Source organism: Bos javanicus, chromosome 29 (assembly GCF_032452875.1).
Source record: "Bos javanicus breed banteng chromosome 29, ARS-OSU_banteng_1.0, whole genome shotgun sequence".
Classification (NCBI taxonomy): domain Eukaryota; kingdom Metazoa; phylum Chordata; class Mammalia; order Artiodactyla; family Bovidae; genus Bos; species Bos javanicus.
Genome location: NC_083896.1, coordinates 1,428,235 through 1,450,262, shown reverse-complemented (window position 1 = coordinate 1,450,262; position 22,028 = coordinate 1,428,235). Strand labels below are relative to the sequence as shown.

At 49.8% G+C, this 22,028-nt stretch overlaps 1 protein-coding gene across 13 annotated transcripts in view; it reads right to left on the bottom strand.

The window, feature by feature from the left end:
- Nucleotides 1-710: 710 nt before the first annotated feature.
- SMCO4 (single-pass membrane protein with coiled-coil domains 4) overlaps nt 711-22,028 on the bottom strand; it is a 75,337-nt gene continuing 54,019 nt past the window's right edge. For 5 of the 13 annotated variants that reach the window (XM_061405975.1, XM_061405979.1, XM_061405980.1 and 2 more), the window contains one exon: nt 711-1,460. In XM_061405975.1, the coding sequence (XP_061261959.1) occupies nt 1,439-1,460 (22 nt within the window). In that variant the 3' untranslated portion in view covers nt 711-1,438. The remainder of the gene's footprint in view (nt 1,461-22,028) is intronic. The other 8 variants (XR_009734466.1, XR_009734465.1, XR_009734467.1 and 5 more) reach the window with 3 other exon arrangements.

Sequence of the window (22,028 nt, the reverse complement as noted above, 5' to 3'; positions counted from 1 at the left end):
CAGGTCTCCCTCTGAGGCACACAGAGCTTCAGCTGGAGCCCTTCCTTCCAGCAGCTGCTTAGTCTTCTGAGAGACTCGCTCCAAGAGGCTGCATGTCGCCAGAACACGCCTTCACAGTCAGGGAGCGAGTCACGCAGCCCGCGAGATTAAACAAGTGCTCCTTTCCCCACAAACCTCCCCCAGTCAGCAGTGATCGTGGAACAGACACCCCTGGAACAGCTGCCACGCATCTGACTTTAGAAAGGGGCCTGCTGCATCCAGCAGGCAGGGTGGCAGACGATGCCCGTGGAATACAATGAAGCAGCCCTTCCAGCCTGCACCCAAAACTCAACTGGACTGTGCCTGCCGGTCCTTCTGAAGGACAGAACAAAGCCTGAGCTGGACCTCCACGTCCAGGTCTGGGGTGCTCTTTGCTCACCGGTGTCTAAAGCGCTTGTGGACAACTCTTAGTTCACTGTAAAGACCGATTAATGCCTCCTTTCTGGCCCTCTTGAGATTCTCTCAGTCTTAAAATGAGCCAGTCAAATAGCATGATTTTATTGAAAGTGATTCACAGTGGGGAATGAAGGGCAAGGTGGACAAAGCCCAGGGGACTGGAGGCCAGAGAGACGCTGCCTAGCCAGGAGGAGCACCCCCACAGACAGACAACACCTTCTTGTGGTCCCCGAAGAGCAAAGACCACCTCCTGGCAAAACAAGACAAACGTCCAGTTTAAGGCTATTACCTCCTTTATTCAAAAAATAAATATTTCACTTTTGAGTCGACATATATTTCAAATCACATGAAGCACAGAGAAGAATTACAGTCCCTTCGGAAATCGTGAACACGTGTAGGAAAGAGTCATGTTCAAAGCGACAGGGATGGGGTAAGAAGCACTGATCCCAACTGATCCGTGACCCAGAGATTCCTCCTCTCACCAGGTGAAGCTGTCGACATATTGATTAGAGGAGAGAAACACACACCACACACCACACACACACACACCCACACACACACACACACACACACACACGGCTTTGAAGTCTGAAAGGCACATGAAGTGGACCGTAAGGTGTATGGCACATTCAGTGATAAAACGTTCCCTATTCCCTTCCCGAGAAAAGTGGAGAAACTTTAATCAAGTCACAGACCAGAGAACACAGGGGGCCCCTGCTCAGAGCTCAGGAAACCCTGCGCACGGAAGCCACTCGTCTGCGCCCTCACTCGGTGCTGGCAGGGCGCGTGGCCACGTACACGAACACCACGATGAGCAGCACCACCACGGCCAGCGTGGGCAGCACCACCGTGGTGATCTGCCGCCGCGCCTCCTGCATGGCCTGCTTCCGCTCCTTCTTGTCCCGGGACGTCTCCTTCTTGGGCTTCCCCTTGAGCTGCCGCATCTTCCTGGGCTGCTAGGAGGGCGCGTCTGGAGCCGGTTCCGACGGGAGGGCCACACCCCTCAGGTCAAGGCGCCGGATCTCCTGAGAGAGAACCACGGTCAAGAACCAACGGAGGCAAAGGGAAAAGGAGTCCAGAGTGAAAGGCAAACGCTAAACCAGGAGGAGGATCTGCAAGTCGAGGCCCAGGGGGAAGGACAGAAGAGGCCTGGCCATGCCTCCGGGCAGCGGGCAGTGGGGACAGGCCAGGGATTTCCTGGGCAGTGAGACAGGGCTTCTCAGCCCCATGGCGGCCGGCCGGGCCGGGCACAGATGGACACCAGTGCTTTCGTGGTATGAAGACAGCGCTGACTGCCACCTCCACTCAGCGGGTGCGGGGCACCCTTCTCCCGCCCAAGGCTCCACGTACTTACCTCATTCTAAACCCACCATCTCCCCAGCCAAGCCCAGCGCCAGACCGCCCACGGCTTCCCCGACCAGGGCCGCCTCAATGGGGCTGCAGAGAGCCCGGGCACCGCTGCCTCTGGCTCTCCGTGGGTTCCCTCACCCGCCCACCCACACCTCCTACGTGCCAGGCTCTGGCTTGCGGGGCTGAGGAAGGTGTGGCACCCTCAGCCTGTGCGCACAGAGAGCATGCGCCAGGGGTGCACCCTGGGCTGCAGGTGGAGTGGAGAGCTGGCACAGACATAACGGGAGACCGGCTGAGCCCAGGGCCCCGCCGCCCACTCATCGAACGTCTGTAAAGTCTGTGCTGCGAGGAGGCGCTCCGAGGGTGCAGCGGTGCTGCCGGGGGCCAGGAAAGGAAGGAAACCAGGGCGTAACTCCGTGCAAGTCCCATCCCGAGTTTAAAGCAACAGAAACAGGCTGTGGCCGACTTAAATTGAGAAGTTTAGGCCGTGGCCTTGGGCACCGCACGGGATCAAGGAAACAGTATGACAAGGGGCTTCCCTGGTGGCTCAGTGGTAAAGAACCCGCCTGCAATGCAGGAGACAGGGATTCGATCCCTGGGTCAGGAAGATCCCCTGGAGGAGGAAATGGCAGCCCACTCCAGTATTCTTGTCTGGGAAATCCCATGGACTGAGGAGCCTGGCGGGCTGCAGTCCGTGGGATTGCAGAATCGGACACAACTGAGCACTCCGGAGCCAGCGGCCATCCTGGGAGCCCACTGACACCTCGGGTCTCAAGGCGGCCTCAGGCTGGAGTGCAGCCTGGCCGCCGCCTGGAGCCGGGCGGGGTGGGGGGTGAGGCAGACCAGACAGGCCGCTGTCACTGCTCCGGAGGACCCCCCCAGGGCCCAGCTTTCCTGTGTCACCACATGTGCATGACCAGACAGCGGGAAGCCCAGTACACCCGCAGCCCAGCCATCCAACCTCCACAAGCCAGGCGAATGTTCTGTGATCACAGTGAAGGAGCGGAGGGTGAGTACTGGGCAGGGAAATAAAAGAGACAAACGCCCACCAAAACCTCCCAGGCCCTGGTAGGAGTCAGGCCCTTTCAGAGGCAGAGGAGCAGCGGGCACCAGTACTCCTCTAACAGAGGCTTTTGCACCACAGTGCCGTGTTCTCAGTTTTCACCCAGGGCAGCCGGGGTCCTGTCACCATCCTGGTGAGGAAGATGACATCTACACCTAAAGGAATGTGTGAAGTGGCAGGACATGGAATGTGAGTTCCCAGCTGGGAAAGGACACCTTTCTTAAGAAAGGAATAATGGCTATTTTCCAAAGCCTGATGGAAATCACACGTTTGCCTAAATGGGGCTGCCCGGAACATTTACTGTTTGCTGTTGGCTGGCATCATGTCATCTGGCTACAGTAACATCAGCCCTCTTGCACTTTGTGAAACTCTGCCTGACCATGGATAATACAAAAGATACTGGGGTCTGGGACAAGAGGAGTGGTAAGAGACTAGAAGCCCTCTACCAACAGGCCACTACTTTTTAGGACCTGACAGGTGTAGGAGCCCCTGGCTTTACAAACTCTCCTTTTACAAACCCTCCTTTTCAAATCTTTCAGAGAACTGGCAGGCTAACCTGGGTTCAAACTCAGGACAGATCCCTTGCTGGCTGAATGGTTTGCGGCTTCACAAAGCCTCAGTGTCAGAAGTTCCCCAAGGCTTAAAAAAGCCTCATTCCTGGGGACAGTGCAGGTCTGGCCAGGACTTAGAGGACAAACACAGACTCAGTGGTGGCCTCCCTGCCATGGGCCTGAAACACAGCCCCGAGCGCTCCTTCGGCCGAAGAGGGGGCGGTGGGGAGGGAGGGGAAACGCCTCTGAGCTGACATCCGAGGGGAGGAGGAAGAGTCCAGTGGGACAAAGCCTGGGGAAGGGCGGCAGGCAGAGCGAGTGGACAGAGCCCAAAGGGTGACAGGAGGGGACGTGGAGATGGCACCAAGGCCAGGCCACCCAGGGGCTGCTGGACCACAGCTAGGAGTCAGGCTTCACTCTCAGAGCAGCATGAGGGCTGCACACGGGGAGGCGCAGGCTTTCAAAAGCTCTTCAGGCTGGTCCGTGGAGACTTGGGTATAGGGGGATGAAGAGGAAGATGCTTAGCGCTGGCCAGGGAGGGACAAGGGTGGCTCAGACATGGTGGGGACAACCAGTAGTGATAAAGACGAGGGTAAAAGTGAAAGTTGCTCAGAAGTGTCCAGCTCTTTGCAACCCCATGGACTGTAGCCCCCAGGCTCCACTGTCCATGGAATTCTCCAGGCAAAAATACTGGAGTGGGTATCCATTCCCTTCTTCAAGGGATCTTCCCGACCCAGGGATCAAACCTGGGTCTCCTGCATTGCAGGCAGGTTCTTTACCATCTGAGCCACCAAGGAAGACACGTTTGATACAACAAACAGGACCTAATGACAGACATGACACAAGAGGGAAAGAGAGTCATGGGCAAGACCTCGGGTTTGGAGCTTGAGCATCTGCTCAAGGATGGATGCTGATCACCCTTGTTGAGGTAAAGGGGAATCACGGGAAATGGGGCTAGATTTGAGAAAGGCCATCAGTGCTCTGCTTGCACCTATCCACACATGAGGAGGCTCGTCAGATATCAGCATGAAGACACTCAGGAACTGAGGAGGACATGAGTCTAGAGTCTGGTCTGGGCTGACGGTCTGTATTGGAAGTCACCAGCGATTGAGGACATGAGTCAGCAAGGACAAGGCAGATGCAGAAGAGGGCCTGGCCCAAGCATCTGACAAGAGAGCACAGGGAATGTGTGCATGTGTGCGTGTGTATGTGTCTGTGTGTGTGTGTGTGCGCGCGCGTGTGTGTGTCTGTGTGTGTGTCTGTGGGAGTGGGGAGTTTGGGGGGCAGGGGAGCCTGTGGATAAGAGGCAAGTGAAGAAAAGACTGTGGAGCCCTGGGGACCAAGACTCGAGAAGAGCATGCTGTAAAGCAGGAGCCTCTGGACCTGGTGACTCGGGAAGCTGCCGCGAGGAACTTCATTTAGGGGGCGGGAGGGGAGCACCCAGGCTGTGGCTATTACAGGAGAGGTCACACACTGTCCCTGAGCAGACAGAAGCTGTGCCCGACTGTAAATGACACATTGCCTCCTTCATCGAGAAAGTTTCACCATAAAAAAAATGTCAGCTGAACTAAAGTGTTTGCAGTGCACAGCTGATCAACACCCCATCACAAACTCCTCAGTCCTGTGAGGACTTGTGACCAGAGACTCACACCCCAGCACTGTGCCCGCTCCTTGGACAGACAGCTGGTCTGAAGCTCCGCAGGAAGCCCCTGGGGGGCCCAGAGAGAAACGGGAGGATGTATGAGGGTTCCCACAGAAGGGAGAAAACCTCAAGGCTGGAGAAAAGGAGGGGTATCTTCAGAAGGCTGAGAGCATAGAAGGACAGCTCCGCCTTTGAGAGAAGCAAAGGCAGGAGTTGGGATCCAATGGGAGGCAAGACAAAGATGACCAGTTCAGGAGGGGGCAGGTCTGAACGGCCTGGCGGGGATGAGAGGCTTTCCCCTTCTCAGGAGCTGGGAGGCAGGGGAGAGGGAAGAGGAGGCAGGGGAGAGGGACAAGTCAAGCCGAGAAGGGAAACACCAGCCGGCACGGCCAACCCCCCTGCGTCCTCTGTGTCCATGCCCAGCCCCCGGCAGGCTGAGGACCAGCTCACCCACTCTGGCCGCAGCCACCTGGACGGGGGGCGGGGGGCGGGGGGGCCAGCCAGCCAGTCCTGGGCTGGCTCCTCCAGGCCTGCCAGAACCTTTGAAATGTGTGGCTCTGCCCGGAAAGGAAGTTGGGCCAATCCGCCTCTATTTCAGAAGTCTAAACTAAGAAACCTGAATGGACACTGAAGCTGGAAAACCCTGCAGGGGCGGGTGCTGGGGAAGCAACCTGAGGCCATGCGCAGCAGCAGACGGCGGAGGAGGCTGCGCTGCAGACATGAGCTGGGGTGCGGGGGCTCCTGAGAGCTGGGGAGCGGGTCCGCTGCTGTCTCTCCAGCACAGCCTGCAAGGGCCTGCTCGTCACAGGCTCCCGAGCTGACCTGTGTACACACGCTTCTGAATCCTAGCATAGACATCTCTTTGAACTTGAGTTATTTCCAGTGGGTCACTGTGGCCTCTAATGAAGGAGCCCTGGCTAAAACGATTGCTGCAGTTTTACAAACGAGGAGACCAAAATGAGGGAGTGGCGGAGTCCTAAGTCAAACCCACAGCGGTCTGACCCTGAAGCCTGACTCCTCACCATCCTCTGGTGCCTCCCCCATGGACCTTCCCAGCCCTTTACCTGCTTTGCGGCCACATCACTGCTCACCAGCCTCCATCAGAGAGAAAGTAGAAGCAGCAGCTCAGGAGGTGCAGTCTGGCTCTTTCCCAGCAAGCAGCCCAGGCCGGATCGAGGCCACTAGCTGAGTTCTAGCTTTAGAGCCCAACTGTGACTGCTCCCCTCTGGCCACCCCGCTGTCTCAAGTTCCCCTACCAAGGAAATGGAAGACTTCACAAACACTGGAGTTCCACCAATGCCCCTCCCCCGCCAACAGGCCCATAGCAACTGGTCAGCACTGGAACATTCCAACTGGTCCCCAGTGTGTGGATAGAAAGGAGGAGAGTAGAGAAGAGGAGGAAACACATCCTTTAGTTTTGACTCATTTTATGATTTTTTGCTAAGCTTTCCAGTCTTTTTGCTATATTTTTGTTCAGTCACTAAGACTGAAGTTGTGTCTAAGTTGTGTCTGACTCTGCGACCCCATGGACTTCAGCACAGCAGGCCTCCCTGTCCTTCACCATCTCCCAGAACTTGCTCAAACTTATATCCATTGAGTCAGTGATATCATCCAACCATCTCACCCCCTTCTCCTCCTGCCCTCAATCTTTCCCAGCATCAGGGTCTTTTCCAATGAGTCGGCTCTTTGCATCAGGTGGCCAAAGTATTGGAGCTTCAGGATCAGTCCTTCCAATGAATATTCAGGGTTGATTTCCTTTAGGATTGACTGGTTTGATCTTGCTGTCCAAGGGACTCTCAAGAGTCAAAAGCATCAGTTCTTTGACTTCAGCCTCCTTTACAGTCCAACTTTCACATCCATACATGACTACCAGAAAAACCATAGCCATAGTGTGCATGTGTGTGTGTACACATGTGTGCATACACATGCTTATTAAAATCTTTATGTATATTTCTTCCAACTTAGAGATCATAATGTGCATAACAGCCTTAGAATTTATGAGGGAAACAGTCAGGACCAGAAGTTAGAACATGGGTTTGATAGCAGGTTTGAGCCTCAGCTGTGCCCTGTCTAGTTAAACAACCCTGGGCAATGTACTTAATCTCTCATGGGCTTTCCTCTGTAAAATGGGACAAGAAAACCTGTTTTGTGGAGTTACTGAAAAAAAAAGAGAAAGACGGAAGTATTGATTAACAGGCCAAACTGGATGCTCGATAAACTAGTACAGAGTAACTCAGTCTCCAGGGACGTTTGTGCAGTGCAGATGCAGGTGAAGAGGGAGACACCAGGGAATTCTGCCCCTTTTTTGGTTTTGAACCATGCAATGAACCTGCATGACAGAATCCCCCAGTTTTTCTCTCTTCCCTGCTGAAAACCACCAGACACCAATCTGCTGTTGGGCATGTTTTCCCAGAGGTTTAATGGGAGAAGTAGGCTGGCATGGCAACTGAGGGAAGGTTCAGAATCACGGAGACCATGCCCAGCTCCCGTATCCCAGACAGGCTAGACCTGCACTGCCCAGTATGGCAGCTAGAGTCACATGCAAGCTAGCTACGAGCCCTGAGACATGGTGCAGTTCAAACTGAGCTGTACTGTAGTTTGAAATATTTGAAATACACACCAGAGATTGAAGACTCAGTACTAAAAGAAAGAATGTAAAATGTCTCATTAATATCTTCTATATTAATTACAAGAAATGATAGATTTTGGAGATACTAGGTCCAATACAGTATATTATTAAAGTTATTTCACCTGTTTTCTTCTTAGTGTCTTAATGTGGGCTACTCGAAAATGTCAGATTCCATGAGTGGCTCACATGGCACTTTAACTGAACAGTCCTGTACCTGCCCCATGCAAATAAGCACCAGGTTCAGCCCCTGAGAAGTTCCCACATCCAGGCTTAACTCACAATGGCGAGGACTTTAGACCCCTCACAGTCCAGCCCCAGTGGATCTCTCCAGCCTCCTCACACCTCACGTGACCCACAGCTACCAACACACCTGAGCACACACCCCACACACTCCATGGTCATGCCCACGCCGGAGCTCTGTCACGTGCCCTCCCCCTGCGTAATTCTCATGCTCTTCCCCGTGCACTGGCATCCTCTCGGTGACTCATCCATGGTCACACCCTATGCCCAGCCTTCAGCACTCCCTCCTTGGCACCAGCTCAGCACTCAGTGTATGCCTTTATTGCAGCACTGACCAGTGGCCACAACCTAAGCAGCTGGGCCTCTGATGCTCCCACAGGACCATGCACTTCCCCTAGGCTGGCAGGATGCCTCTCACATAACAGGTGCTCAAACAAGCATCTCTGGATTGAACATCAAAGGTGGAAGAGTTTAATACAAGCAGTCATCTTACATACTAACCACAGAGTTATAGCAGAAAATGCTTCAGTAGAGGAGAAAAAGTTATAGCAGAAAATAACCAAGCAGCTAGCTGCCACTTAGAAATGCTCATCTCATTCTCAACACAAGGCTGGTATCGTCACTCCCATTTTATATGAAGAAACTGAGATTCAGAAAGTATGGTGATTTGCCCACATTAAAGACTAACCAACACGGTCTCAATCTCAGTGTAAATCCCATAATGTGTGTGTGTGTGTGTGTGTGTGTGTGTGTGTGTGTTCAGTCACTAAGTTATGACTCTTTGTGATCCCACAGACTGCAGCACATGCCAGGCTTTCCTGTCCTTCACCATCTCCCAGAGTTTGCTCAAACTCATGTCCATTGAGTCGGTGATGTCATCCAGCCATCTCACCCTCTTCTCCTCCTGCCCTCAATGGTTCCCAGCATCAGGGTCTTTCCCAGTGAGTCAGCTCTTTCCATCAGGTGGCCAAAGTATTGAACCTTCAGCTTCGGGATCTGTCCTTGCAATCAATATTCAGGGTTGATTTACTTTAGGAGTGACCGGTTTGATCTCCTTGAAGTCCAAGAGACTCTAAAGAATCTTCTCTAGCACCACAATTCGAAAAGCATCATCACTAAACAGTGAATTAAAGAATGGACTGAGGATTTGAACTTGGACTTAATTCCAAGTCCATGCATCCTCTTTGCATGACCCCACAGTGCCTCTCAGTCACCCCACAATTAAGAACGTCACCTATCACATCCTGAAGACTCACTTCCTGTTGGACTACTGCACTAAATCCCTCTTCATGTATGTATGCTCCGTTGCTAAGTTGTGTCTGACTCTTTGAGACCCCATGGACTGTAGTCTGCCAGTATCCTCTGTCCATGAGATTCTCCAGGCAAGAACACTGGAGTGGGCTGCCATTTCCTTCTCCAGGGGATCTTCCTTACCCAGGGATCGAACCTGGGTCTCCTGCATTGCAGTCGGATACTTTACCACTGAGCCACCTGGGAGGCCCCACTAAATCCCTCTACAAATACACAAACCTATATCCCACTTTGCAGACAAGGGAACTGAGGTTCAGAAAAGAGCCAGGTCAGAGTGCATCTGGGATTCTGCCCCACCTCTGCCTGCTCCAGTCCCACAGCTGCCTCCAGGCAGCCAGGCCATCCGTTAGAAGCACATAGAGTGACGGGGCACAGGGTCAAGGGTCCACACGGGCTCCTGCCTGTCAGCCCCCAAGGGAGGCTGTGCAGAGTGGGCAGGGTGAGCAGGAGCCAGGCCTTCCATGGCCTGCCTCACTTGGCAGTGGGTAAAGCCTGTTCCCGACCTGCCCCGAGTCCTGGACGGTATCCTGCACACCCCCCGCAGGCTGGGCTGCTGTCCTGGGTTTAAAGACACACTGCCTGCTGCTTGGACTCACCATGGGTTAGGCAGCCGGAAAGGCCCCCGGGATGTCCCCAGCCGTTTGAGGGGCGCCTGCTAGGAGCAGCATGTCCGGGTGACCATGTGGAGGGGCTGTGGGCTGCAGCCCTCTTCCCCACACCAGACGGGAGTACAGAAACCAGGATGGGGGGCAGCCCCGGGGAGACCACTCCCGGGGTGATGGCCAGAGACTGCCGTCCACCTCCATGCTGTCCACCGGTTCAAAGCCCCTGGACCTCCTGTCTCCAGAAAAGGCAGTGAGCGTGAGGTGCTCATGGAGAAAATGCTGCAGGCTTTTCCAAATCAGGAAAGCAAACAAAAGAAGATCCCCTGGAGAACGAAAATGGCAACCCACTCCAGTACTCTTGCCTGGAGAATCCCATGGAGGGAGGAGCCTGGTAGGCTACAGTTCATGGGGTCACAAAGAGTTGGACAGGACTGAGCAACTTCATTTTCACTTTCAAACAGCACAGAAGAGGGGGTGGGCTTCCCTGGTGGCTCGGTGGTAAAGAATCCCTCTGCAATGCAGGAGACGCCAGGTCGATCCCTGGGTCAGGAAGACCCCCTGGAGAAGGAAATGACAGCCCACTCCACTAATTCTTGCCTGGAGAATCCCATGGACCGATGAGCCAAGAGTCAGACACAACTGAGCGACTAACCCACCACCACCAAAAAGGTTGTGTGTGCAGGGGGCGCGGGACCTCACCAGCTCTTCTGGCTGCGTCATCCGAACGTGCAGCATCAGGAGGCCGACCTGCTCCGTGCTCCCAGCCACGAACCCAGGGAAGCCGCCCTGAGTGCAGGGAAACATAAGCGGCTCATCGGGGGAGCCTGCTTCACTTTCAATCCTCAGATTTAGCCACAAGGGGCCAGTGATGATCCCGCTCCTGCCTGCCGGCTAAAAGGGGCAGGGGGCCGGCTGGTCTCCCGGAAAACAGGCTGGGAGTCCTGACACCCGCCTGCACGTGCGGCTGACATGGGTGTCTCCAGAGGGTGCAGACACAAACGCACAAGACAGCCCCCCAGGCTGCAGCGACCCGCTGCCCACGGCCTCGGGCCAGGAGCTCGACGGCCCGCGGGAGGAGCAGACAGATAGACAGACACTGACAGACGCCAACCCGCGCCCACGCTTCTCTCATCAAGGCTAGAAAAAGAAGAAAATAGGAAATTGGGTGGGGTAAAATAGGTAATAGCGGGGTCAGCGACTCCTAAATAAAAGTCCAGAACACTAAAAGAACCTTGGGGTGGGTTGCTGAATAACACAGATGTGAAAAGCTAGGGCTCTCAATAAGCGGGATGAGGAGCCTTCCTGCCAAGTGCTTTCTGTGCAGAACCTGTCTCCTGGCGCGGCAACTCTGAATCTTATCTACTACTGCCCATTTTAACAAGAAAGAGGAGTGTACATAGCAACTTCAGGTCTGGGTTTTAACTCCCACCCTGGCACTTGTAGGGTCTGGGCAAGGAGCCTTTAATCTCTTACACCTTCAATGACTGTATCTAAAACAGGGATAAAAATTCCTAGCATTCAAATATTTTTTGAGCATCTATGTCAGGAGACATGGTAGGTAGTTTACAGGAACATGGGAGATGGACAACCCACGAATGAATATACTATGTGTCAGATGATGCTACATGCTTTAGAGAAAATAAAAATGAGGGAAACAGAGGCCGCAAATTTAGAGAAATCAATCAAGGAAGCTTCCTGAGAAAGTGACACTGGACCAGAGACTCCAGGAGGCGAGAAAGTGACTGAAGCAAGACTGGAGTCACTGGCTGGCTCTGCCTGTGTTGAGAAGAGCAATGCTGGGCTGCTGGCTGTGGGGGGCCAGGGCCAAGGCCAGGAAAGCGGTGCAGATGCCAGTGAATCACTCAGGAGGGACGTGGTGGCTTGGCCCCTGGAGGGGCAGGTGTGCTGAAGAGCAGCCGGGCACTGAGTGCCTTCTGAAGGGAGTCCCAACACAACTCACCAGCAGACTGGAAATGGAGTGTGAAACAACACAACGACTCAAGGTTCTGTGACCCAAGCAAGTACAGGAATGGAGGCACCTCACAGGGGCAGGGGAAAGACAGTGGGTAGTCACGAGGCAGGCAAAGCGACGGATGCCCAGCCGCTGATGGATCTCATCACTGAACCGCGACGGCCCACTACCCTCCTTCGAAGACAAGTCAGAGTTAAATTTACAGTGATCAGCAACTTCAAGCACAGCAATTTGTTTTAACTGGTTGACCTGAAGCAAACTCAACCACAGAAAAGGCAAAGGAGACAACTAAGCAGAAGCAAAGGAATGTGAAAGTCCTGTAAGAGGGTCTGAAACAGTAACTTTTGAAATGGTTAAGATGCCCAGAAAGAAATACAGGTAACAGCAGCACACACCACACAAATTAAAACCAAAGTTTTACGGTTGATATTGGACATGACTTAGCGACTGAACACCAATGCAACCTTATTATGGTCAGCATGCTCTGATATTTCATATTTTGTTTCATTAGGGAAAATGCCACTTCAATCCATAGAAAATGACTTGCAGTCAAAAAAAACACTGAATGGAGACCAGGAAGGGCTGGTAAATGTTTCAATCTCATTCCCAGAAGAAGTCACAGAAACAGCCTGACAGCCTTTTTCACCTTGATGAATAACAGGTTCTTATGAGAATGAAATGGAAGAAACACATGTGAAGTTACAGGCTCTTCCAGGTATTGTCATTCCTTAAGTGGCAATTCTTGATTCAAACCTGCAGGTTCCCTGAACCTCATCTGCTATTCAACTAGGTACTCTTAGATACTAGGTACTGAAAGTAAGCATCACTGATTTATCACTTTGGTAATGAGAGCTCAACTCTGTGACAGGTGAAAACTAAGACGACGTTGCAGGAAAATTCCCAAAGATAATCGTACCAGCCAATTACATGCACTGCACTGCATGTCTATTTTTTTAAGGCAGTGTTTCTCTAACTTTTCCATCTCAAACATGGCAGAGAGGGGTGGAGAATCATTCCTGGTGGCAAAACCAATGCAAGACTAAAATTGTCATTGTCTCCTCTTTTATTTGAAAATGTCAAGCAATTATATATGATATTAGCCCTTGCTGTTCACTTGGGATGTGCGTGGCACTGTGCTAAGGGGGCTCTCAGTGTCCCAGGCTCTCATCTTACAGGCAAGGAAGGTTTCATTTCTTTTTTTAATTTGGCTGTGCCGGGTTTTAGTTGTGGCACACGGGTTCTTTGATCTTTGATGTGGCATGCAAAATAGTTAGCTGCAGCATGTGAACTTAGCTGTAGCATGTGAACTCTTAGTTGGGACGTGTAGGATCTAATTTCTGGAGAACCTGGGTCATTGGGAACCTGAGCACTGGGAGCTGAGTCATATCCACTGGACCACCAGGGATGTCCTGAGAAATGAGGTCTTGAAAGTCAATGTAACTCGCCCAGGACCATGAAGCAAGGAAGTGGTGGGACAGATTCAAATGCACCCAGTCTAGCTTCAGAACCCCGCTGTAACCACTAATCTATTTGAATTCCCCTCCAGCAAAGAGCCATATCTGTTTTCAGTTCAGTTCAGTTGCTTAGTCATGTCTGACTCTTTGCAACCCCATGGACCGCAGCAGGCCAGACTTCCCTGTCCATCACAAACTCTGGAAGTGTGCTCAAACTCATGTCCATTGAGTCGGTGATGCCATCCAACCATCTCATCCTCTGTCATCCCCTTCTCCTCCCACCTTCAATCTTTCCCAGCATCAGGGTCTTTTCCAAGAAGTCCATTCTTCTCATCAGGTGGCCAAAGTACTGGAGCTTCAGCTTCAGCATCAGCCCTTCCAATGAATATTCTGGACTGATTTCCTTTAGGATGGACTGGTTGGATCTCCTTGCAGTCCAAGGGACTCTCAAGACTCTTCTCCAACACCACAGATCAAGAGCATCAATTCTTCGGCACTCAGCCTTCTTTGTAGTCCAAATCTCACATCCATACATGACCACTGGAAAAACGATAGCTTTGACTGGACTGACCTTTGTCTGCAAGGTGATGTCTCTGCTTTTTAATATGTTGTCTAGTTTGGTCATAGCTTTTCTTCCAAGGAGCAAGCGTCTTTTAATTTCATGGCTGCAGTCACCATCTACAGTGATTTTTGAGCCCCCCAAAATAAAGTCTGTCACGGTTTCCGTTGTTTCCCCATCTATTTGCCATAAAGTGATGGGACCGAATGCCATGATCTTAGTTTTCTGAATGCTGAGTTTTAAGCCAACTTTTCCACTCTCCTCTTTTACTTTCATCAAGAGGCTCTTTAGTTCTTCTTTGCTTTCTGCCATAAGGGTGGTGTCATCTGCATATCTGAGGTTATTGATATTTCTCCCAGTAATCTTGATTCCAGCTTATGCTTCATCCAGCCCAGTATTTCGCATGATGTACTCTGTGTATAAGTTAAATAAGCAGGATGACAATAAACAGCCTTGACATACTCCTTTTCCGATTTGGAACCAGTCTGTTGCATGTCCAGTTCTAACTGTTGCTTCTTGACCTACATACAGATTTCTCAGGAGGCAGGTTAGGTGGTCTGGTATTCCAATCTCTTCAAGAATTTTCCACAGTTTGTTGTGATCCACACAGTCAAAGGCTTAGGCATAGTAAACAAAGCAGATGTTTTTTCTGGAACTCTCTTGCTTTTTCTATGATCCAATGGATGTTGGCAATTTGACCTCTGATTCCTCTGCCTTTTCTAAATCCAGCTTGAACATCTGGAAGTTCATGGTTCACATACCCCTGGCTTAGAGGATTTTGAGCATTACTTTCCTAGCGTGTGAGATGAGTGCAATTGTGTGTGTGTATGTGTGTGTGTAGTTTGAACATTCTTTGGCATTGCCTTTCTTTGGGACTGGAATGAAAACTGACCTTTTCCAGTCCTGTGGCCACTGCTGAGTTTTCCAAATTTGCTGGCATGGATTTGAAATAAGTCAACCAGAATTCCATCACTGCCACTAGCTTTGTTTGTAGTGATGCTTCCTAAGGCCCACTTGACTTCACATTCCAGGATGTCTGGCTCTAGGTGAGTGATCACACCATCGTGATTATCTGGGTCATGAAGATCTTGTTTGTACAGTTCTGCTGTGTATTCTTGCCACCTCTTCTTAATAGCTTCTGTTAGGTCCATACCATTTCTGTCCTTTATTGTGCCAATCTTTGCATGAAATGTTCCCTTGGTATCTCTAATTTTCTTGAAGAGATCTCTAGTCTTTCCCATTCTATTATTTTCCTCTATTTCTTTGCACTGATCACTGAGGAAGGCTTTCTTATCTCTCCTTGCTATTCTTTGGAACTCTACATTCAGATGGGTATATCTTTCCTTTTCTCCTTTGCTTTTCTCTTCTCTTCATTTCACAGCTATTTGTAAGGCCTCCTCAGTCAATCATTTTGCCTTTTTGCATTTCTTTCTCTTGGGGATGGTCTTGATCCCTGTCTCGTGTACAATGTCACGAACCTCCATCCATAGTTCTTCAGGCACTCTATCAGATCTAATCACTTGAATCTATTTGTCACTTCCACTGTATAATCGTAAGAGATTTGACTTAGGTCATAGCTGAAAGGTCTAGTGGTTTTCCCTACTTTCTTCAATTTCAGTCTGAATTTGGCAATAAGGAGTTCATATTCTGAGCCACAGTCAGCTCCTGGTCTTGTTTTGCTGACTGTGTAGAGCTTCTCCATCTTTAGCTGCAAAGAATATAATTAGTCTGATTTCAGTGTTAACCATCTGGTGATGTCCGTGTGTAGGGTCTTCTCTTGTGTTGTTGGAAGAGGGTGTTTGCTATGACCAGTACGTTCTCTTGGCAGAACTCTGTTAGCCTTTGCCCTGCTTCATTCTGTACTCCAAGGCCAAATTTGCTTGTTACTCCAGGTATCTCTTGACTTCCTACTTTTGCATTCCAGTCCGCTATAATGAAAAGGACATCTTTTTTGCGTGTTAGTTCTAGAAGGTCTTGTAGGTCTTCATAGAACTGTTCAGCTTCAGCTTCTTCAGCGTTTACATAGACTTGGATTACTGTAATATTGAATGGTTTGCCTTGGAAATGAACAGAGACCATTCTCTTGTTTTTGAGATTGCATCCAAGTACTGCATTTTGAACTCTTTTGTTGACTATGAGGGCAACTCCATTTCCTCTAAGGGATTCTTGCCCACAGTAATAGATATAGTGGTCATCTGAGTTAAATTCACCCATTCCAGTCCATCTTAGTTCACTGATTCCTAAAATGTCGATGTTCACTCGTCATCTCCTGTTTGACCACTTCCAATTTACCTTGATTCATGGACCTAACATTCCAGGTTCCTATGCAATACTGCTCTTTACAGCATCAGACTTTACTTCCATCACCAGTCACATCCACAACTGGGTGATGTTGTTGCTTTGGCTCCGTCTCTTCATTCTTTCTGGAGTTATTGCTCCACTCTTCTCCAGTAACTTATTGAGCACCTACCAACCTGGGGAGCTCATCCTTCAATGTCATACCTTTTTGCCTTTTCATACTGTTCATGGGGTTCACAAGACAGGAGTACTGAAGTGGTTTGCTATTCCCTTCTCCAGTGGACCACATTTTGTCAGAACTCTCCATCATGACCTGTCTGTCTTGGGTGGCCCTACAAGGCATGGCTCATGGTTTCATTGAATTAGACAAGGCTGTGGTCCATGTGATCAGTTTGATTAGTTTTCTGTGATTGTGGTTTTCATTCTTCCTGCCCTCTGATGAATAAGGATAAGAGGCTTATGGAAACTTCCTGATGGGAGAGACTGATGGGGAAACTGGGTCTTCTTCTGATGGGTGGAGCCATGCTCAGTAAATCTTTAATCCAATTTTCTGTTGATGGGCAGGGCTGTGTTCCCTCCCTGTTGTTTGACCTGAGGCCAACTATGGTGGAGAAAATGAAGATAATGACCTCCTTCAAAAGGTCCTGTACATGCACTGCTGCACTCATTGTCCCTGACCCTGCACCAGGCCACTGCCGACCGCACCTCCACCAGAGACTCCTGGACACTCACAGGCAAGTCTGGCTCAGTCTCTTGTGGGGTCATTGCTCCCTTCTCCTGGGTCCTGGTGCACACAAGGTATTGTTTGTGCCTGCCAAGAGTTTGTTTCCCCAGTCCTGTGTAAGTTCTGGTGGCTCTATGGTGGGGTTAATGGTGACCTCCTCCAAGAGGGCTTATGTCACAGGCTGTACGACCCAGGTCTGCTGCACACAGAGCCCCTGAGGCAGTCCACTGCTGACCCGTACCTCCACAAGAGACACTCAAACACAGTTCTGGCTCAGTCTCTGTCGAGTCTCTGGGTCCTGGTGCACACAAGGTTTTGTTTGTGCCCTCCAAGAGTCTGTTTCCCCAGTCCTGTGCAATATTCTTTAAATGTTGTTTCCCTCAAACCTTTGGGTAAAACAGGACCCACACTCACCCCAAGGCCCTGCCCACATGATGGGCAGCACCTTGGGCATGTGGAACCCCAAGTCTGCCAGAATGCCTCTGGCTTCCTCACACTCTGTAGCCAGGCGCAGGCTACCAGCCCTTCTCTCCTAGACATGGGACACCGTCCTCATGTTCTCTTAGGCATGAGCTTCATTGACAACCAACGTATCACCAGCACCAGTTGTTTGGGGCATCTTTAAAAGGAAAAATTCATCTCTATGCTAAATCACAGCAAGTTAATTGCAGCACCTGGCTGATGGCAGACATACTGAGAGAGAGTGAGGTATTGACTGAAATATCAGATGCAAAGAACAACTGCAACCACATGCACCCAAGACTGCATGCCTGAGCCGTTCTCTCTCTTTTTTTTTTTTTGCCCTTCTCAAACTCAGTCACTGGGGCTGACCCCACAGACGGCAAGCCTCAGAAATAGATGGGCAAGCTCTCTAGACCACTCATCTTTTCAACAGACACTCACTGGGCACCTAAGTGCTGGGGAGTAGCCAATGACACATAGAGTCACTCACTCACCAGTTCCTTCCATCAAGCACTTAGCAGGCACCTACTGCATGCCAGGCCCTGCTCGTCTACACATACAGACAGATGAACTGACCAGTCCATCTCGACAGTCACTGATTCACCTGGATGCATGAGGCACTGTCCTGGCAGTGAAGATGGAATCACGAACAACACAAAGTTCCAGCTCTGATGGAACACACATTCCAGGAAAGGCAGACAGACGAGAGACAAATCAATACACAGCATGTCGAGGAGTGAAGTGCTGTGAAGAAAGACAAAGCAGCAGAAGGTGACAGCAGACGGCACACCGTAACACTAACAGCGTTACAGGGGCCTGTATCTGATTAGACAGCAGAGGCCTCAAGGAGAGGCGGGAGTGAGACTTGAGCAGAACCAGGGCAGGAGGGCCTGAACAGACGGCACCTTTGCAGCACCACAATGTGGGCCCACGGGCGCCTGATGGCCGGTGAGTGAGAGGAGGAGTAGAGAAGGCCAGAAGATCCCACCAAAGCGGACACTACAGGCCCACAGCGAGGTCTCCAAGCCTGTTGTCTGTACTTCACTGCAGGCCCTGACCACTGACAAAGTCCAAATATCCTGCAAAAGGCATCAGTAAACCAGGATGCTGTGTAGAATCTACCCAGTGGCAACACTGCCCAGTCCCCCGGGTGGCATCCAGCACCCGTGACGTGGTGACAGAAAGAGCCCACATGCTCTCATGCTCACAGCTTCTCATCTCGGCCAGCTTTATTCACACACAGATAAGAAAGCCTGTCTGAGCCCCTTAGTCAAAATCAGGTGTCCTTTTGCCTACGTCTACACCTTTAAAATAGCCCTTCTTTGCTCCACTCTTTTTCCTTTTTAAAGAGTTCATCACTTTTGTCCACCTCCCCTACCAGAAGAAGTTCAGTAAGCATTTAGAGAATGGTCTAAACCTGTTCCTCTTACTAATGTCACCCAAGGCAGAAGTTTGGGGAGTTTTTGGATGCCTTCCCTTCCCCCAATTCCTTGTATCAAATTATCCCCCAAGACCTATGTTAGGGAAATTAAAATGGAGGAAGTCTTGTTCAGGCTTCAAAGCAGGAGAGCAGGCCTCTGACCTGCCTGGACACTGCCCAGATTCCCTGCCTGCTTGCAAACACAGCAAGTCAGGCAACACTTCAGATAAGAAAGGGAGTGGGTCTTGGAATTTTTGAGTCTCTGGAGGTCTGGCCAGTCCCCCAGGGTCTAACGAAATCCTATGACTCACAAACGGAAATGATCATTGTAAAATGGTTACAGTGTAAAGCCAGAGCTGAGTTTTTGCATGCAAACTGATGATGACATCAGTTTGAAGCCTGTGATTTACAAGCAGGAGCCCACAAAACTGCAATTTGAAATGTCACCCACAGGATGACACACCACCTAGGAACCCTTTCCCAATTGCTGACCCCAGATTGCTGTTAATGAAGGCCTTTCCAGCACTGCTGAAGTCTGGATATAGGTGGGCCCAATTTGGTGATGTTTATGCTGCTATTTCTATTGTTTCTATTTCTTTTCTTTTAAGGGATGCATATTGGAATTACGTCAAATAATCTTCTACAAAAACTGAAATTGTTTATGTATGTAACGAGTGGTTTCTTTTGTTAATGAATCCTTTGAACCTAAAAGGAAAGTAAAACTTTTGGCAAAACAGACCTACTAATCCCTTTTCCTAAACATCTCTCAACACATTCTCCTGCTCCATCCCCACTACCAGTAGGTCAGGCCCTTGTCTGGTTCATGCATATTTTTGCAACAGCCTAACCTGTGTTTCCCTGCCTTGCCTTGCTACTTTCTCAAGCCCTAAGTAGTACAAACATTACTAAATTTCTCTAAAATCACTGCCCATGGATGGGTGTGGACCCCCTCCACACACTTTCCCCTTCTGAGCAAAACATATGCAGTAGTAGTTGTGAAGAATCACTACAGAAGCAAATGCAGGAGATGTACACATTTAAGGTATGGATGACTCATTCCCTGGTGGCTCAGACAGTCAAGACTCTGCCTGCAAGGCACATCACCCAGTTTGATCCCTTGGTCGGGAAGATGTCCTGGAGAAGGGAATGGCTACCCACTCTAGTATTCTTGCCTAGAGAATTCCATGGACAGAGGAGCCTGGCAGGCAACAGGGCATGGAATTGCAAAAAGTCGGACATGGCTGAGCAACCAACTAACACTTTCACTTTTTCACACGGATGACTCGTTTAAGTCGCATGCATGTGTTAAAGTCTATGGCATCACTGACTCAATGGGCATGAGTTTGAGTAAACTCCAGGAGTTGGTGATGGACAGGGAGGCCTGGCATGCTGCAGTCCATGGGGTCACAAAGAGTTGGACATGACTGAGCAACTTAACCGAACTGAACTGTTGGAAACTGATAAGCCAAAACACATTCCTGGTGTAAACGGGCACCACTTCACATTTTAAGGTAAACAATCAACCAACTAACAATGAGAAAGCCAAGCTATCAGTGATTGATAATTAAACATCTAGATTTCTACCAATTAAAAAATGTCACAAATTCAAGATGCTGGCAATAGTACACTCTTATTACAGTGTTGTTTGCAAAAATCTATGGGAAATTCTACAGCTTGTGTAAGTTCATGCTCTATGGGAACCTGAAACACATGACTGCTCACATGGTGAGGAACTAGACTCCAAGTGAAGGACGAGACAGACTCATCCAGAAACTCCAGCAGGTAGGACAGTCATCCCTCAGGACCTGCAGGGGGTTGGTTCCAGAACCCCCGTCTTCAATGTGCACCCAAGTCCCTGGTATAAAATGGCATAGTATTTGCATATAAACTATGGCACAGCCTCCCATATACTTTAAATCATCTTAGATTCCTTGTAATACCTAACATAATGTAAATGATATGTAATTAGTTGTTGTATGTGACAAATTCAACTTTTGCTTTTTCGAACTTTCTGGAATTTTTTTTTTCTCAAATATTTTTGATCCAAGGCTGATTAGAGTTACCAGTGGAGAACCTAAGGACATGGAGGTCAGACTGCAACTTAACACCAATCACATTTCAGGTAGCTTTTAATGACATCCTTGTGATCACAAGTAGATAGCCTGCAGTCATACCTTCAACTTGGAAGTCTGTGGAATTCTGAGACCCACACCCTTAGGAACCGCTGAAAGAAACTGCATGTCTGAATCAGATCACTGCCATTCAGGAGAAGCCTTTTAAGTAAAGACCCAGACTATAGAACCCCTACTGTAAAATCAAGCCTCCAGGATCTCCCTTGTGTAAAGCCCCATGGGGACATTCTGTAGAATGACCTAACCCTTGCCCACCTTTCAGCCCCCAGCCCAGTCCATGCCTCTAACCACAGTGGCTATTCATCCTCCTTGAGCCCCCTGGGCATGCCACCCCTTGCTGACCTCCCAGGCCTCCACTCATGCAGTTATCTGAAATACCCTCATACACCTCTTTTCTCCCAGCCACCCTTCCAGTTGGCAAATTCCTCCTTCAAGACCCAGCTCAAGGGTCACACACTCCTGAAAGCATTTCATGACTCCCCAATCCCTGAGGTGAGTGGGGGGCTCATCTCTGTGCTCCCATGACATCTGGGGACAAACTGCACCCCAGCGATCACCATGCTGCACTAAGTAAGAGCCCTCGTCTGCTATTCCCATTATGTTATAATCTTTGCTTGCAGCTCATCACAGTATTCATCCAACTGGTACTAGAAAAAATTCCAAACTCAGGGTCACAGAAAAGTTGTCCTAATTTGAGGTCAAAGTGCACCACAAATAAAGCTGGAATTTCAGTAATTCCCATTACCTTGATTGAAAGGCTCAAGGAGAATGCAGAGTGTCAATGGGGTCAGGCAGAACCCACTTCTCAGGTGGCTACACACACACACACACACACACACACACACACACACACACACACACACAAGCAAAGTTCAAAGGTGAAAGGGAAGAAAGCAAGGAGGCATCATAATAGGAGAAATGTGTATAAAAAGAAAAGCTGTGCACTGGTATTTTGTCTGTCTCTTTTTTTCCCTTGTAGAAAGTCAGTCTTTTCTTCTACTGGCCTGGAACCAAGTTTCATTCATGATTTCCTGAGTTAAAACGTTGTGCACATTTTTATGTGAAAATATTTGGGGGAGGAGCACTTGGAGAATAGCACCATATTAGGTTTTAGAATTTTTGTTAACTACATATTGATTATTTACTTATCAAGGCTTCAAATGAAATAGTGGTCCACCTCT